General features: G+C 35.7%; 1 protein-coding gene across 3 annotated transcripts in view; it reads right to left on the bottom strand.

The window, feature by feature from the left end:
• LOC128985475 (tubulin-specific chaperone cofactor E-like protein) overlaps window positions 1-18,655 on the bottom strand; it is an 83,345-nt gene that overhangs the window by 10,627 nt on the left and 54,063 nt on the right. For 2 of the 3 annotated variants that reach the window (XM_054404990.1, XM_054404988.1), the window contains exon 3: window positions 985-1,228. In XM_054404990.1, coding sequence (XP_054260965.1) covers window positions 985-1,221 — 237 coding nt within the window. In that variant the 5' untranslated portion in view covers window positions 1,222-1,228. Of the gene's footprint in view, window positions 1-984; window positions 1,229-6,771; window positions 6,917-18,655 lie in introns of those variants that run through there. The other variant, XM_054404989.1, reaches the window with a different exon arrangement.

Raw genomic sequence — 18,655 nt, forward strand, 5'->3', positions numbered from 1 at the left:
TATTTCTTTTTACAATCGTATGTTTATTTGTAGCACAACACAAATGACAGTCTGATGTGCTTAACTAAGGCTTTTTGCAATCCCCTGAAAAGCATCTCTCTATAAAATAAACTAATCTACAGTCTGATGAACCTGCAGAACCCCTGAGAAATTATCTGTCCCTTTAGTTAACTTACCAAAGGAGTCAGTCCTTACTGACCCCTTTTACGGTGAAAGAGCAAATGTTCATCAGTGGCCTTTTTGATAATATTCCAGTCCTAGGAAAGGAGTTCCGCATCAGTTTGTGACAAGGGAAACTCATGTGTGAATTTAGTCAGACCTGAGCAAGCCTTTCATCTTTTTTTGTGTTCATCGTGTAGGAGTCGATATTTGATTTAGCTATTCCAGGTTCAAGAACTTGAGTAAAGTAATAAAGTAGATTACTTTTATCTTGTTGCCTTTGTTAATGAGTAGTACTTTGTATGCATGTTTTGCCAGCTTGTGTGCCATAATGTGTCTTCGTCTTCTAAGGTTAACACACTAAGACAAAAACGCTATCGTCTAAATATTTCAGAATATTAATTTACACACCGTTACACGTTTATAATGTTGTAAATGATTAACGGTGTGGGGTCGAGCGAGAAGCATAGTCGATTGAATAATGTGACAATAAACATGGTGGTTTACAGAAAATGTGTTCTTTGCCTCTCCCCCTGTCATCAGCTGTCCAATGCCCCAAATTCCAATACCCTGTCAAAGAAATTAAAGAAAAAGACTCCTGCCAACAAGTGTTTGCCCCGACTTGTCCGTCATTGTTTCACTCAATCTGGGTACGTACGAATAAATTTGTGTAAATATTACTAAATATATAAACAATAATAATGTTAGTGTTAGTGTGATAACATTGGAAGGCCCCTTTGATGATGTAACACAAGCTGGTGAAATTTGTGTAGGGTAATTTACAAACATCTACTCAAGTAAACGCTTTGATAGTTTGCTGCTCACCTCTGACCATTCTGTCAGACTGTTCTGAGCCAGGTCCAGTTCCTGCACACGGCTGCACTTGTCCTGCAGAATATCAGGGTTTCCTGCAGAATCAATGCTGCAGTCGTTGAACACTAGAAGTGAAGGCAGGCTGCCGCGTGGAGGGGGGACAAATATAGCGATGGCTGGCATGATCTTGTCACAACATTCCCAGTCATCGCCGTACTTGCGTTCTATGGCCTCCAGCAACGATGGCATCTTGCGGCTGAAACAATATGCAACTCGCTCAGACACATTTCAATAATTTACTTGACTCTATCCATATCGAAACGATGTCAATGTCTACTATCCAATGTATTGCTTTGGTGGTCAATGGAGTGAATACATGGTTGAGTGGTTTTGTTTAAGAAGTTGCATATTTATTTTTGCTTATTATAGTTGGGATCCTTAATTATGCCTTTAAACAATACTGTAGGTCAATCTAAGATAGTAACAAGACAGTGGTTAGTCTACAAAGTTTGTTCCCTTACAAATACAAAGTCAAAAACATTGAAAGTGCAATTCAAAACTAATTCTCTGTTGCTCAATGTATAATACATTAACTTTAACATTACATAATGCAATGCTATCATTATCTGGATGGAAGTATCTATGCAAAGATGCAAACCTTCATTTCATTCCCTTGCTCTTGGCCGAAGGTACTCAAGCAGCTCACTTCCCTCATACTCGTCTGACTGGACGATTAGTGCTTTGTACATTGAAAAATAAATTAAAAAAGAACTGCAATACACAAGTCTAAAGCAGTAGCAAATAGGCCGTCGAATCATTATTGTCAAAACATATTGAAGTTGCTAAAACCGGAGCTATATTTTTAAGAAAAGAGTTCTGTTTTGAGAACTGAGCTATGGTAAGTTAAGTCATAGTTGTGATTTTACTTCTTTACTTCTTCATCTATGTGACACACCCAGATATTGATGCACTCTTGATTTTGAGTAAATATAATGCATGATGAGTAAAAATTAGTGTATTCCAGTAATTTTCTGTAAATTTCTAAAGTGCACCTCACTATCATCTGAGAACTGACTAACACTAGAGATGTTCATCATTTTGTAGTGATTGTGTCATGATGGAAGACAATGACAATGTCTCTGAGACTGCAAAAGGTCTTCACAACTTAACTACCACCTAATTGTGGATTATTAATTATATTAATGTTAATATACATTGGGCAACAGAGAATTGTGGATATTTATAGGGATGCACTGTGGATGCGATGCTCCCTGGTGTGGATTAACGTCCGCACTAGTGAGTACTACGACTATCCGCAGTACTATCCTGATAATTAGACCAATTCGTAAATTACGAGGAAAAAATGTGGTTCGGATTCCACTATAAAATGTAGGTCCCTTAGTTGCCATTAGCTGGATGGGCTATTAACAGCTGTGTATAAGGAACATGTCGGCTTTAGTCACCAACAAGACTACAAGATCGCGCCACTCATCCTACACTCATCCTTCACTCATATTTGGGTTAAAATACGCACATAGTGGCGTCCCCATCTTAAATAATTGATAATTGATAATATAATTTACATACATAGCCTGGGTAGCCAAGTAGTGCTTGCCTTCAAATCTGAATGTCAATGGATCAATTCAACCGAGATTGTTACCAGGCCCACATGACTCAATAGATTGACGTTACACAGTAACAAGACCATGGTAGGGATGGGACCGTTCCCTTACAAAAAAGGTCAATATAAATCCCATTGGCGTAAAAAGACACAATAAGTGACTCACGATTTTGCCGCAACCATTAAAGATACTCACTATCTCGCGGACAGTAGGATACAATCCCGATTTTATTACGACCTCAGGATTCTTGATTCTGCCACTACCTAGGGAGGTGTTATTAATTTAACTTATTTGATCACGGGAAATGTTCAGGATTTCACCACCCTCACAGAGGAGTTATAGATGTTTTGAGTAATAAAATAGCTTAAATTAAAATTTGGTTAAACCCACTTTGAAAATTCATGGGCGGCATATATCCTACATCATGAACCGGAGCGGAAACTCTGTTCATTCGCGTTCCCGATCCACTTAAACCACGTACTAGTGTAATCCAGTTATTTTGATGTTGGGTATAGGCCTACTGGGCTCAAATTTACAGACTTTCTTGTAATCCGACTAATAATCTAAACGATAAAAATTTATAGTTTTCTCTGTGTGTCAGGTTCCTAAAAATTAAGTTTTCTTACTCAACACTGATCATCAAGGAGCGAAGGATTGACAATCCAATTGCAAAGCTCATCTGACACATTGCATACCCAGTGGGTTGTAACCTATATTGTGTTCCATATTTTGAAATAACCCCAACACCAAATTAGAATCCTACCATTTTGAACAGCCCAAAACAACAATTAAAATTACAAATATGAGGAATAATTGTACAGCAGAAGCATGTGCAATTATGAGTGAACATACTAAAGGCAATTGTGTTGATTATTTCTCCACGTCGGTCCCACGTGCCAAGTCAGTTGCCAGTACGAGGTATAGAAGTGTGGGTGGTGCCTGGCACACGAGTCACTGAACGAGACAAAACTTCACCTTACAACCGTGTGACTCAAAAAATTCAATCAGCAAATAACATAGCACAATAAAAGCGAGATCAAACTGTTAACTTTCTTGCAAATTATTGCCTTTTTAACTGTCCAGATAGGTAATCAAGGTTTTGTTATTTGATCCAAGGTTTTTTTTTCAAGTTTGATAAAAAAAATACATGTTTTGTATTTCGTAATGCAATTTCTTGGTATTTCTAGTTAGCCAGTCCAAAAGAAGAATGGAGAATAGCAACGTTTTGAGCCAAAACTTTCTAAACCCAAAATATGAAGATTGTTGATTACTTCATCTATGGTTGAAGTACAGATAAAACTTTTGAGAGTGGAAATTAAGATAATAAGTTACAATTTAAAATGTCAGTAAAAAATATGAATAGCCTTTAGACTATATTTATTTTTTTATTCATGTTTCATTCAGAATTAGCTTATATGTAGCCTATGATCAATGACAGCTGCATCCAGCTTTGAAATCTCACAAAACAGAGAATCTTAGTCTTTATACACGGTAAACGATGTCAATGATAGTATTGTAACAATGTTTCTTATTTTGACTACAAAAATATTTAATAGCTCACTCTGGAAAACCTGAGGACTTTCACAATTGAATTCCCAAGTGAATATAGGTACAAGTGTGGTTTACAGAATTTTCAAAAAAAGCCTACAAACGCACAGAATAAGGAAATTGGTAACATGCCAGGTGATCAACTGGGCGCCGCAATGTTTCTGAACCCAGGCCTGGATGGATCTAAATTAAGAGCAACAGTTTGACACACTAACAGAATCTTGCACAATCTTGGCCAAAAATACTTGACCTATATGATGGGTAAAAGTCTTGTGTCCGAATGAAGTCTGACTCCACAATAAAGACTATTGGACTTCTAAACATGTGTGGCTTTTATGATTCAGACTGAGTAGAAATTTACGTTTTCAGGGAAACTAAATAAAACATTATTCTTTTATTTAAAACAAATAAGAGGATTGTAAGGACCAGTTATATTCCAGTTTTGTGCCAGTGTCTTGTTAACATTGCCTATATTGAGACTTAATTTGTCTAGGGGTTTTTTATATTTCAATTCATGAAAGAATCCAAAGAATTCCTGAAATTGTCAACAATTTTTTTTCAATACCTATGAAAAATGAAAAACCCATTTTTACAATGTAATAATAAGCAGTGAGATTGGTATAAAATAAATTTTGCATATCTACCCCATATGTTTTTGGACAAATGTCTAATAGCATAAAGTAAATCTCATCCTTTGTAAACATAAACCACTCTATGTGTGCATTAAGTGTAACATTGTCTGTTTTGAATATACAGGGTTAGTAAAAAGTGTGGAGACCCCCTGTTATTTTTTTAACGGCCCATACTAGAAAAACTAAACTCGGCACACCATTATGGCATGTTATGAAGTACTTTTTGGGCATAACTGCCACTTGGTGTTCACCCCAAAATGGGGGATTTTGGGGGAAACTAAAAAATTTCAAATACAAAAACCCATCGAGTGACCCCTCATTTTGAAGGTCCTGGTAAAAGAAAACCAACAACGCAAACTAGAGGTCTCTATTTCAGTTCAGTACAAAATGGCAGCCGATTGAAATTCTCATAAGTTCTTAAACCCAAAATGGGGGATTTTGGGGGAAACTCAAAACTTTTAATGATAAGCCCCATCGAGTGACCCCTCATTTTGAAGGTCATAATAAAAGAAAACTAACAACACAAATTATAGGTCTCTATCTTAACACAGTAAAATATGGCAGCCAATTCAATATAAAATTGCAAGTTATTTCCGATTTTAAAGATTTCAATCACCTTCCATTTTTTACTGGATTGAGATAGAAACCTCTAGTTTGCGTTGTTAGTTTTCTTTTACCAGGACCTTCAAAATGAGGGGTCACTTGATGGGGCTTATCATTAAAAACTTTTGAGTTTCCCCCAAAATCCCCCATTTTGGGGATGTACACCAAGTGACGGTTATGCCCAAAAAGTACTTCATAACATGCCATAAAGGTGTGCCGAGTTTAGTTTTTCTAGTATGGGCCGTTAAAAAAATAACAGGGGGTCTCCACACTTTTTACTAACCCTGTATATATATATTCTATTGTTGTGAATATACCTATACCTACACAATACCTATATTTTAATAGAGTAAAGGGAGTAGACAGAGGAATAGACAGAGTGTAAAAAAAATATTTGAAATAGGATGTAACTGTGATTTAGATATAAGTTGCACGATTTTTTAAATTTATTACTGTCAAATTTTTAATCTCTAGCCATGGTCTGTAACTTTTGTATTTATCTGCTCGTCGCTCAATTTTAATTTTAACTCTTGTATTATATTGACTGTATTAACTGAATTACTTGTTATTTATATATTTATATATTTATACATTTATTTACTCAAGACTGAATACGAGATGTATTTACCGACAATTTGACCTGTCTATGCATTACATATGTAAAAGTGATGAATAAATGTCTTATGTCTTATGTCTACTAATTTAATCTATGGTATTAGCTATGCATTAAATTCATGTAAACCTAACTGTGTCCCATTTAATAATGATTTTAAACAGAATCAAATTCAAAATAAAGGTCAAAGATTTTTAAATTTTATAAGGAGATGTAACAACTGTTTAATTAAAAACTAGTGTAGAATAATTAATAATCTGTAAAAATAATGTATTAACTACAGTAAACTAAACCTGTGCGTAGGGTCAATTCAAATAAATTGATTTTTATATTCAATACGTATTTAGATTATTTCTAGCAAAAGTGGTAGGCCTGTGTATAATAGAAATCCAGTGGTAAAGTCATAAATTATTAGGAGGATTAGGAAGAAAGAATTAACTATAGAGAGGAGGGTTTTGCAAAGTCAAAGATTTAAAAATAAATAAATTATTGAACAACCATAACAATAATAAATATGTTACAGCTTTGCGTCTACAATAAATATGAAATATCCTAGTTTATTGTGATTCTCCCTAAAGCCAATTTCAATTTCAATCAGCTCCATTCTGGCCTTCACAAGAAAGGGATAGGGTGAACACACAGAAATCAGCTGATGAAAATGTCATTGCTTTGTCCCTTACAAAATTGAAAGAAACATATACATCAGATGTTCCAGTATAAATAAAGTATAAATCCATTGTTACTCGTATCCTAAACACTAATCTAAGCAATAATTACTTACATTTAACTCATCCAATCAGCGAAAAAACACATGAACAACAATGACACTCAGTGCGTCTCTAGCTTGCTGTAGCCCGTGCTTTGTTTATTTACAACAGACAGCTGTGTTCTGAGAGGTTAGTTCCATACACCGCCGCTAGGAGCGCTGGCAACAAGGTCAACATTGAACGCAAACTCGAGCCTGTAGCGTGTTCGCTGAAAGATGGATTTGTTTTCAAGCAAACGTTGAGTGTTCTGAAATATTATTAGGTCTGGAAATCTATGCCAAAATATTATTATATCACACAATAGATAACAGCAATGGTGCCGCACGCACGTTTTTACATGCCGCAGCATGCAATAGTTACTCAGTAAATAATTTACTACTGTATTGAACTTACAAACTTCAATTATTTTATGTGTTAATCAGTATAAAGCATAACGCGTCATTTTTAGTTTCTGCAACCACTATATCTGCCACGGCCCACGTTATATCTGCGACTGTGGCGAAATTCACGATCAGCAATCAATTTTACCTTTGGTTGGTTGGTTTGGTCCCCAACATCGGAAAGTTTTGACATTCACAAACTTTTACCCAGACAGCACACTTTATCCCAGGGACATCCCATAGTAGTCCCATATGTCCTGAGAATGTCTCGGGATATGTGCGCTATCCTCAGGATATCCCGCAAAATCCCGGGACGAGTACGAAATCCACAGGATATCCTACAATATACCGTAATGTCCCGGGATTTGTAAGTTAACCTCAGGATATCCTTTAAAGTCCCGGGATATGTACGAATGCCATAGGATATCCCAGAATGTCCCATGACATCCCGGGACATGTACAAAATCCACTGGATATCCTGTAATGCCCCGTAATGTCCCGGTAACAAACTGAAGAAAAAAAATACTACCACTGATGAAATGTACAGTATATCTAAATTTAAATGTTCAACAAGGCCAATATATAATAATTTGTTTTTTTCACTAGTGCTTTCAGAAACTTGGTTTCCATCTTCAGGCTGTGTTTACACTAGTACAAAAAGTAAATATTTACTTAATAAATTAATTTTAAACAAAGTTAAAACAGATGATTTAAAGGATATTGGAAAAATAAAAAATAATATTAGAAAAATTAATCTTTTGAATTTTGGATATGTTACAACTAGTGTTGTTCTTGATGTAATTATTTTCAGTAATTCCGAATTTATAATTGGGCCGTCTTCATTATTTAACAAATAATTTTGGTCTGCTTTTTTTTTCTTAAAATAAGATTCCCACGCATTAAGATGTTGAGGTTTTATAATTTATTTAAAAAGTTTAAGGTTTCCCAGTTTGAAAATATGTCTTGTTAATACTATGGCTAGCAAGGGTTGACTTTACTTTACTGACATATTACTACCACTGAGTTCAGGAAAACTAGAGTTCTATCATAGTTGTGTGAAATGTGAATTTAATTCTAACTTTAAATTAATAAAACAACAAAAAACTAATTTTAATCATATAACAATCAATTATTACAGTGCTAATCTAATGGTGATTAAATAATCTATATTCAAATACCAGTATCCTCTCCAACTACCAGAAAAACAATTCAACTACTTGAGGTCCAAACAGATTAACAGAATCATATATAGCCTATACTGTAGTATCAAAAATATTTTAAGTATTGCGACCATTGCAACTGTCGGCTACTCTTTAACCACTTGAAAACACCCATAATCAACAAGCGCAGATAGCTCAGGAGGTAAGGTAAGAGGCTCACAAGGCGAAGGTACCAAGTTCGAAACCCGTCTGGGCCAAAAACTTTTTTCTCGTTTTTTTCTTCAAAATTTGTGTTTATTAACTATTTAATCAATTTACTAAACTTATAATTAAGCTTTTCATACTAAGTCTATATTATTTTGTGTTTTTTATGTTCAGGCCCAGACCACACTTTATCCCAGGGACATCCCATAGTAGTCCCATATGTCCTGAGAATGTCCTGAGGACTACCCTGGGATGACCTCGGATGTCCCACGGATATGCGTGTGAGCTTATCCGTAGGACATCCCCGGGCGGGGACATTAGGCATTCCTGTGGATATCCTGTGATATCCCAAGTTGACCATAGGACCACTATGGGATATCTTGCATATCCTGTCGCAATATCCGTGAGATGTCCTGAGGAGAAAGTGTGCTGTCTGGGTAGATTTAGAAATTTCTCTACTTAGTTTTAATAACAGTCTAAATTAGGCTTGGATTAAAGAAGCTAAATTAGTTTTCAAAAATGCAATTAATCAAAATAGAATCCAAATAGCATGGCTATAAGTGGTAAAAATAAAAATAAATCCTAAAAAATGTATAGTCTCTCATCAAATGTCACTAAAAGCCCGGTGAATAAATTAGGATATGACTATCAAAGTTACCAGAAGTGTATTTTATTCACAGACCATAAATAATCGAGAGCCGTTTGAAGGTTTGATTGAATCATTTTTTTTTAATGTAACGCAATCCAATGCGCTTTTCCATTTCATAGTATGGGGCCTACTGCAAAAGAAGTGAAATGTAAAAAGGTGCTAGAGAATAGAGAATACAGAACTGGAGGCAAATGTGATCATTGGGCTAGACGGATGCCATCCGTCGGATGGAGTGGAGTGGAGTGGAGAATGAAGCCGGAGCAGGAGATGACACAACACAACGAAAGCGCAAGAAGCGAGCGCAGCGCAAGTCGTGAGCCCTTTAAATCACGTGACCACAAAGGTGAAGGACGTTTGAAGGTCATTCTTAGCTCCGGCTGTTGTTGCTCCAGCGGCCTGCTCGTAGAATAAAACAGGTGTAGATCATACTATATTTACTGTTGCATGGCGTAATGAACATTGGCTTTGACCTCTTATTACTCGTATATCTGGACTTAAATGAGTCAAAGAGTTTACCCTGTAGTTTCACCCATCGTTGTTTATAGTCTAGACATAAACTATATACATCGATGGTTTCACCTTGATAAAATGTCTTTGGTCATCAGCATTTCTTTAATGACATGATCGTGGAAGTTATGGTGATAACTGATGACTTTTCTAGGACTATTGCCATATTCAACAACTAGAAATCTTTTCTTTGTTTAATTTAACGATGGGCGTATATTGTGAACGGTTATAGAGAACTGAATAGTACTATAATTATTTATGTAATCAGTTCACATGAGTACTTTCTCTTGAATTTCTGCAAAACGTTCTCCAAGATGGCACAAGAATTCTTTGGTGCACAACTCCATACAAACTGCAGTTTTGAAGGACACTACGAACTTTGCGGTGAATTCTGTAAAGCCTTTGTATCTCTCACCAGATATTTGCCTGATCTTAAAGAGTGGCCGGCATTATTGACGTTTAGTGAGCTTAAAGCATTCGGAAAATAAGATTCACTTAGTACAAAATCTAGATAATGTATGATTCTTTGTATGAAGTTAATTGTTGGTGATCCCGGAGTAAGTAATGTGTGTTATTGTAATGCTTATTTACATTATTATACAAAGATAGATATGAGTTTGCTATGTGTACCGTGTACACTTGATGATTACAGAGTGAGAACAACGTGGCTGATGTCCCATTATGAAGACTTGTTCGAACCGTCTTTGTAAATTGCGTACCTGCAGGTTACAGAACGAAATGTTTTGTTTGCAACATGAACTACAAACTACAACAGTTAACCTGTTGTGAAGCTTCCGCAACCAATTCTGGAGGTTTTTAGTCAGCCTCCCTTGACAAAGTCTATCAGAAGGCACATCCGGTACACAATCGACCGGAAGTAGCTACAGTGGCTGGACACACTATCGCCATTATCAATCAATCACCTCATCAGCTGACGACAATGAACTTGGCCGAACAAGGACATCGTCACCTCTGGGCTTCGACCTACGCCCGAGTTGATGTTGCGATATGTTCTCCATACAAACATCAACATGCCAAGGATCTTTTCAAGATGTGGTCCGCCCCTAAAGATTTGACCGATGCAAATAAATATTATGTAAACTAATCCTTACCTAACCTAACCTAACATAGCATTACCTAACCTAACATAATCTGATCTGACCCAATGAGCTAAAGATAGGTACAACTGGAGGTTTTCCTGGCTGAACAGGACATAAACAGCCTCAGTCCAGTAGAGTTTCAGCTCACTGGACTGGACAAACGAACGTAGCACTGAATGATACAATTGCATTTAATGACACGACGACGACATTTCACTAGGGTATTAATAGAGTACATTGTTAGTACATTTCAACTAGGGGATTGTGGGAATAGGTTGTACAAAGCAGTTAGCTGATTCCCCTAGTTCATATTTTAACTATAGCGTATCGGTTTTCTAGTAGAGTTGCCGTGTCAGTGCTATATCTATACATCCAGTTATGTGACCTGACATAACTTGCATAGGACAAATTTAGTGACAACCCCCTCTTTAAAAGACACCAAAGGGCATCTTGGTCTTAGGAGGAAGACGTTCATGGTTGTCGTCGACTCGTTATTGCTGCTGTCAGACGTACAACCAATTATCAACTCATTGTAGCTCTAGACTAGATAAAATCACAATACAGTATTGCAAATTCATAGACGTGGTTCTACGGTTTTCTAGTCCGGCCTAAAGAAAAGAGGTTAGTTTAAACGAGTGTTGACGAGGAAAAGTTATTGTACCACTGGACATGGTAATGAACCATACAGGCACATAATTTTAATTGTAACCCCCAAATGTTCCCCAAATAACTTGAGATAATGGTTGGCAAGCCAAATAAAATATTTTATAGTAGCAGTGATAGTTATTGTAAGACTAAAATGATAAGGGCAATTTGTAAAAAATCTGTTAAAATGGGTATTTAAAATAAAAAGTTGAACACACCAAGAACATTCAATAAAGTGACCCACACAACAACAACAAAGGCAAAGACAGTCCAGCATCTAAAAGCGACGACCTCTTTTCCAGTGACCTCATGTCCTAGTTATATTTATAGATAACCTGTCACCGAAGACTTGCGTCATCGCATCAACACGAGTAACAATGGACCATGGAGAAGGAGTCAGTAACTACGAGTAGAATGGGAACAATTACAGTTTTATCGCTTGCTTCATACACTTCAGAGGTAATGGACAAATGAGTATCAGAAACGTCCTTGGAAGATAATACACTGTATCTTTGTTACGTTTAACTGTAATGCACTTTCATTTTTAATGTTTAGTTTAGAGTATGTATAGCAACTTGAAAACGCTTGTTTCCAGTTTGGATTGCATTAAAGTAGTTGTTGTCCCTTACCACTTCTATAACTTCGATAAGTTAGTAAAAATCTGTTGTTTTATCATTGCCCTTTATACATAAAATTCATCAGTATACTTACTGATTAATTTTACGAGTCTTTTTGAAAACATTTTACAAGTCTTTTTGAAGACTTTGAAGACTCTGTTATGTTAGGTTGGGTTTTAAGAGATGAACTGTCAAACCCGTACGCTGCCAAGCTCCCAAGGCACAAAAGTAAGAAACCAACTACAGTCTGGTAAGGTGTCGGCAACGCATTAACTGGGTAAAGGGCCGCACGTTCGCTGATGTCTTGCGTAACCCGAGATTCCAGCTGGAATTGGAGGTCATATTGCATGAACGTAGCGTAATACGGAGCGTAGCTTTCCACCGACGGCGTACTTTCACTAGCGTTGTTACGTCACTGTCCGCCGGCTAGAGGAGCCCTGGTGTACGCATGACACACAAACGCAGACTCTTCCTGATAACCTGGGGGTTCTGAATCCAAGCTGTTCAACCAGGTTGTACCATCATTTTACTGGTTGAGTAGTTGTTGCTATCAGTCATAGACTTGTTTTTTACGTGTTTTCTGTTGTATACATGCCTATGAATGTGGTTGAATGAATGGTTAGTCGTGGTGGTGTATATGGAAACATACAGCAAAGTTAGAAAAACAAGAGTTAAGGGGAAGTCGTGTAATAGATGAGTTCACCTACTAACAGTAAGTACAATTTACAATTAGATTGCATTAATTGCGATAGGTTCACTGCAGTTACTCATGAACACGAAAGTTGGATATTGATAATGAATTCTTTCCTATTCAGTTTAACTCTGCAAAAGCTTTATGTCGACATAAGAAACGATGACACCGCGAATCTCTTAAGTTACTCTTGATTGCAAAACCTTGGAAATTGATCAAATTCATACCATGATTCATACTAGCATTGACTATATAACACTAGTGTTATACAGGGTGAGTTTCTACTTAGCGTGTTAACTTCGCCAGTAGGTTCTACTCACTAAAAGGAACAAAAAAGGTCCTATAAACCTATGTCCGGTTTTCAACCGTTTGGCTGTAATAGGGGATTTTGTGTTTTTCTTATTTTATTAGACTTTGCTCCACAATTTATGTAATAAAAACGTAACCAATTACTTTAGAGAGTTATAGTTAAAATCATTGGAAAGAATATAAAATTTTCTATAAATCAAAGGTTTCATTCAAGAATTATACCATTACATAGTCCACGTTATATCCAAAATAAAGTAAAAATGTCATTAAATTAATTAATTACGAAAATGTTCATGAGCCCACTTTGATACATAAACCTGCATTTATGCAATGTTGAAATGCATAAACAACTTGGTCATTTAATAATCTTTCAAATGATATGCTATTCAATACTATTATTGATATAAACCAGTGAGAAATTACTAATAAACTACAATAAAACACGGTTTACAGATTTTGTTTTTGCACAGTTTTACTGTTGATAATAATTACTGTATACTCCATGTTGTATTTTATTGAACAATCTGATAAGATTTGTACATTATTTTAACTTTTAAATATTTATTAAAATTATCTGAATTAATAAAATGTATAAACTCAAGGTTTTTCACATTTTCAAGGATGTAGTGTGTTTGATTCTTAAATGCTGTATAATTAGTTTTACCTTGTGCTTGATTAAGTCAGCTTTTATTGATTTGTCATCTATAGCTAGATAACTCAGCTGCTTAAACATACCTTGTTGAGTAATTTGCTGTTTTAACTTTATATTTCCAAGTCAATTAAGAGTTTTTCAACATTTATTAAACTATGGAGCCTTTTACCAATCAAGAGTATGCCAACATGATGAATACAGTAATTATTATTAACAGTAAAAACTGTGTCAAAACAAAATCTGTAGACCGTGTTTTATTGTAGTTTATTAGTAATTTCGCACTGGTTTATATCAATAATAGTATTGAATAGCATATCATTTGAAAGATTATTAAATGGCCAAGTTTTTTATGCATTTCAACATTGCATAGATGAAGGTTTATGTATCAAAGTGGGCTCATGAAAATTATCGTAATTAATTAATTTAATGACATTTTTACTTTATTTTGGATATAACGTGGACTATGTAATGGTATAATTCTTGAATGAAACCTTTGATTTATAGAAAATTTAATATTCTTTCCAATGATTTTAACTATAACTCTCTAAAGTAATTGGTTACGTTTTTATTACATAAATTGTGGAGCAAAGTCTAATAAAATAAGAAAAACACAAAATCCCCTATTACAGCCAAACGGTTGAAAATCGGACATGGGTTTATATGAACTTTTTTGTTCCTTTTAGTGAGTAGAACCTACTGGCGAAGTTAACACGGTCAGTAGAAACTCACCCTGTATAGTCAATGATACTAGCCTACATAGTAGTTTGGCCTGTCCATGTAAACAGTAACTGAGGACGGCGTTCACTGTGAATGCAATGAAGTAACCCAAACATGATTTACAGGAAAAACATTTTTGATAGTTAACATGAACACTAAATGCGAATAAAACTGTCTACATTAAACTTTAGGCATAAAACAGGTCACTTAATATTCTTTATTCAACAAAAAGTATTGACTTGATTCTTTCACGTTTCCAGACCATCTTTACAGTCAAAAGGATACAAAATTAGTTCCTTCATTTACAGCAAACTTTGTTCTCCCTTGATACTTCTTCCCTTCTCCCTTGACAAGCTTGAAGCTTGGAAAAGACACTGCTAATGGAAAGTCTTATCCCTAATAAGGAAGCTAAATGAAATATGAATCGCTTAAATCCCCTCTTGAAAGCGGGAAGTCACCCTCTAGTCAAATTGAAGGGGAAGACAAACTTGCTTCGTTAAACCGTACTACCCCAAATTTAATCTTCTTGCGCAGTCGGTGAATCCGAATCAGGAAATCCAAGTCTTGTTTGATGTGATGTTGAGAGGTCTTAAGTTAGTAAATATTGAATATTTTCAAGGACAACGTACAAAGAATATATTTCGACTTGTTTTAATCATAATGTAAGATACTTTTAGGATTTTCTTGTTTAAACGTTATCAGAAACTACAACGTACCAAATCAAGTAATATATAAACTATTTTCCTCGTATGGACAACAAAGTACTGTATACTGTATTCAATGTTATACCTTATACTTCAGCAAAACTGGAAGAAATTGTTACACAACTAGATAGGCAATACCAATATAAATGGAGCCAGTATACCGTATTATTGTTGGCTCTTAAAACTTTAATTTAATTACAGGTTCGTCACGTCTTCAAGCCATGTTCAGGCTATGATGCTTGTGTAAGTCATTATGGAACATGTCCAATAAACAACACGCTTTAAAAATATCACATCAACAAAACACAACCGTAACATTTAGGTAATTACATATAGATTATTTCTTATCATTTCAGTACGATATCATAATTTTTTATTTAACATTTGTCATGGTGTCTACATGTACATTACAGAAAAACGTGATAATATAGATATTTTCACTGTAATTTTATGGTTCGTAAATAATAAGCCTCTCTATTTGGACCCACCACAGAGACTAGAATATGTCCCGCATTGATCCATACAACACACCCCTCAATTTAAAATTACGCAGTGTTTGCCCCCACCCACACCTGCTTTTTCAAAACTCGCACCCCAAGCAAGTTTCCCCTTCGGACCCTCGTAGTCCTCCCCCATCAGCACCTGTCCCAAATGGTTCGGAATCGGGACGCCGAGGGGGCTTTAAACGGTTTGATAAACTTCCTACCCTTTAAACGGGACTGTTAAAACGTCATTCGTGTCATGTGCGGCCGGCCCTATCGCACGTATATTTTCACGAATGAGTGATTTCGGCTATCGACTGTGGTGTTGAATATTAACGGAAACTAACTTTGAACACGAGAAAATTCAATAATTCTTACACATGTTTCTACTCTTTTGCGCCTTTGGCTGCAAAAGACCCATAATGATAACGTGAAAATAATTATGATAACATAAAAGAATTGGTATTATATATAGAATAACTGGGATGGATACCACGGTTATGACGGCCACGGCTGGAATTCCAGGAACTGACCCTACTGGTGGCAAATGACACTGGTGGCAAACGACACTGGTGGCAAATAGTAGGACACCGTAGAGATCGAAGAGTAAAATAATGGTTGCGCAAAAAAACGGAACGTTAGACCATTAGATTGAGCAACACAACAATGCACCGATGCAACAAAGCAACTCTTGAGAGGCAAGCGTCATTGATTGTTTCACTTCCATTAGTTCCATTTATAAGAAACCTTTCCTTTACCACCTGTTTCTTTTACTCCTTCAACTTTCTGGTAACCTATAATGTTGCTAAAAGGATATTACGTTTAAAGAAATAAACACGGCTAACACGAATACTAGAAAAAACCCCGGTATGGATTAGGATTACAAACATAAACAACAAACTGATGTTGTTGCCCCGAATCCTATACTAAAAGCGTTAAAATGTTTTTGCAGTTCCATTTAAGCAATGTTATGTAATGTTTATTTTCCGGGCAAAAACGTAATTTGTTTATGTTTATGATCCATACCGGGTTTTTTTTCAAGTATTCGTGATGGCTAATTTAGTGAGGTAGCCTACTAATCGAAATTGTGAATCAATTGGTTTGTTGACTATTTGAAGAATCATGTATTCCGTTTCAGAGGACGGCCAACAAACAAGAATTTTTTAGATGAGTGTAAAATGTAACGTTTTGCCATCTTTGTATGCAAATGTAATATGGAGTTTTCCGTCAATAAACAAATAAACAAGATGTTGAAAATATACTTAAGGCCATGGTAAAATCAAATCAACATTAATACAGTTTGGTTGACATTTTCCCTAGATTATCTTTGTTTATACCTTTATCTTTGTTTATATCTTAGATATATAGCAAACAAATAATTACCTCACAAATTGCCCATATTGCACATATTTGCCCATACTGTACTCGTTAATAACGCAGAAATTCCCTAATTAAACATTCCTAACCTGACAACGCCCATAAAAAAACTGGTTCTCGAGCTATTAAGCTACAAGCCGGTATTTTTCGACGCATATTCGTTGATAAAACCAGTCAACCTTCAAAAGGCAGGAAATCTTTAGGCACTTAGGCAGCGACAAAATAAAACATGACAGTATTTTGACGGGCACAGCCATGGTACAGCATCATAAACCTTGGACAGGACGCTGTGTTGTTTTTTACTAGCTTTGCTGGTATTTACATTTTTAACCACAATTTAAAATCGTATAAAATTCAAAACATATCTATGTTACAGCTTAAATATAAACAAAACAAAAAATACTATGTAATTAAAAACACCTTTTAGAACTGAGAAAACGTGTAATTAAGTCTCATTGTCTGAATGATGACAGTAATTAATTACCAACTTAATCTTCCAAATAAAACACACAAAACAAAACAATCGCAAAATGATTGACAGCCTACAGTTATCAGCTGACAAGGGATATGGGTCATGCCTTTTAAAACCCTCGCTGCTAAACAATTATCCAAGTGACGCAAGAACACAAACCAGGACCATCCTCTAGTGAACGTGCTGTATCTCGCCAACGCGCCTTTAACTCGGAGAATGCTCAAGTATCGCTCGAGCATAACGTTGTGTGAAGGTCAAGTTGATATGTCGAAGATAATTCTGAACAATAAACAAATCTCCGAATAAAATTTACTGCGCAACAACGGTCGTGATTAGATTTTCCGTTGTTTTGATCACATGTTCCGGGATTGATAATAACCTTACTCCGAAAAAATTTTTAATTTGATTTCTCATGATAGGCCTACCATGTGTCCATTGTGCATTCCATTCTATATCACCCATTTTATGTCCAATGATTAAAAATTTGTAAGACCACGGGAGTAAGATCATTGACTTGAGTCAATGGTAAGATCAAGTAAACTATTTTGTACAGAATTAACGTGTGTGCATTTATCATCTGTATTGATTATAATTGTATTCGATTTGTTGATGAAAAGAAAATTAAACTATTACAAATTCCGTTTAATTACACACAACGCACCTATAATTCATTATACATTCAGACTAAATTCAATGTCCAAACCACCTATAATTTTCGCTCTGAGCGTCAATCGCCATACACATTAAACCGATCTCTACAACTACACTAGCGTATACTAGATATCAGAGGTCAAAGCACTCATCAGCTGATCGCTGCAACAATGTTTACTTCGATCAGCTGCTGTCAGTGCTGCCAACATGAGCTGCAGTTACGTAAAATACCCGCATATTCTGCCGTACCGTCACGGTGTATAAACATGTAGGGTACTTAGTCTGTGCTTGCGTAATGGGAAAACGTTGTCTGGCCTACGTCATTATCATCACTCATTGGCTGATAATAGATAAAACTACAAGAAATAAACAGAAAATGTCATAAAGCGTAGAAGGGAAAAGTTGGCTGTATAAATTGTGGTAAAATGTATTGAGATGGTTACCGTAGCTATTATCTGGTAGAGTTTCGGGTGGAAAATCCGTTTCCTGACTACAAAGAAACAGCTGATCTCAAAAAGCAACAAAGCTACAAAAGGCATATTACTCAATTCTATACTTATCTTTCATTCACATTTAGGTTA

The sequence above is a fragment of the Macrosteles quadrilineatus genome, unplaced genomic scaffold (assembly GCF_028750875.1).
Source record: "Macrosteles quadrilineatus isolate MER2022 unplaced genomic scaffold, UCM_ALF_1.0 Scaffold_2__2_contigs__length_208266976, whole genome shotgun sequence".
Classification (NCBI taxonomy): domain Eukaryota; kingdom Metazoa; phylum Arthropoda; class Insecta; order Hemiptera; family Cicadellidae; genus Macrosteles; species Macrosteles quadrilineatus.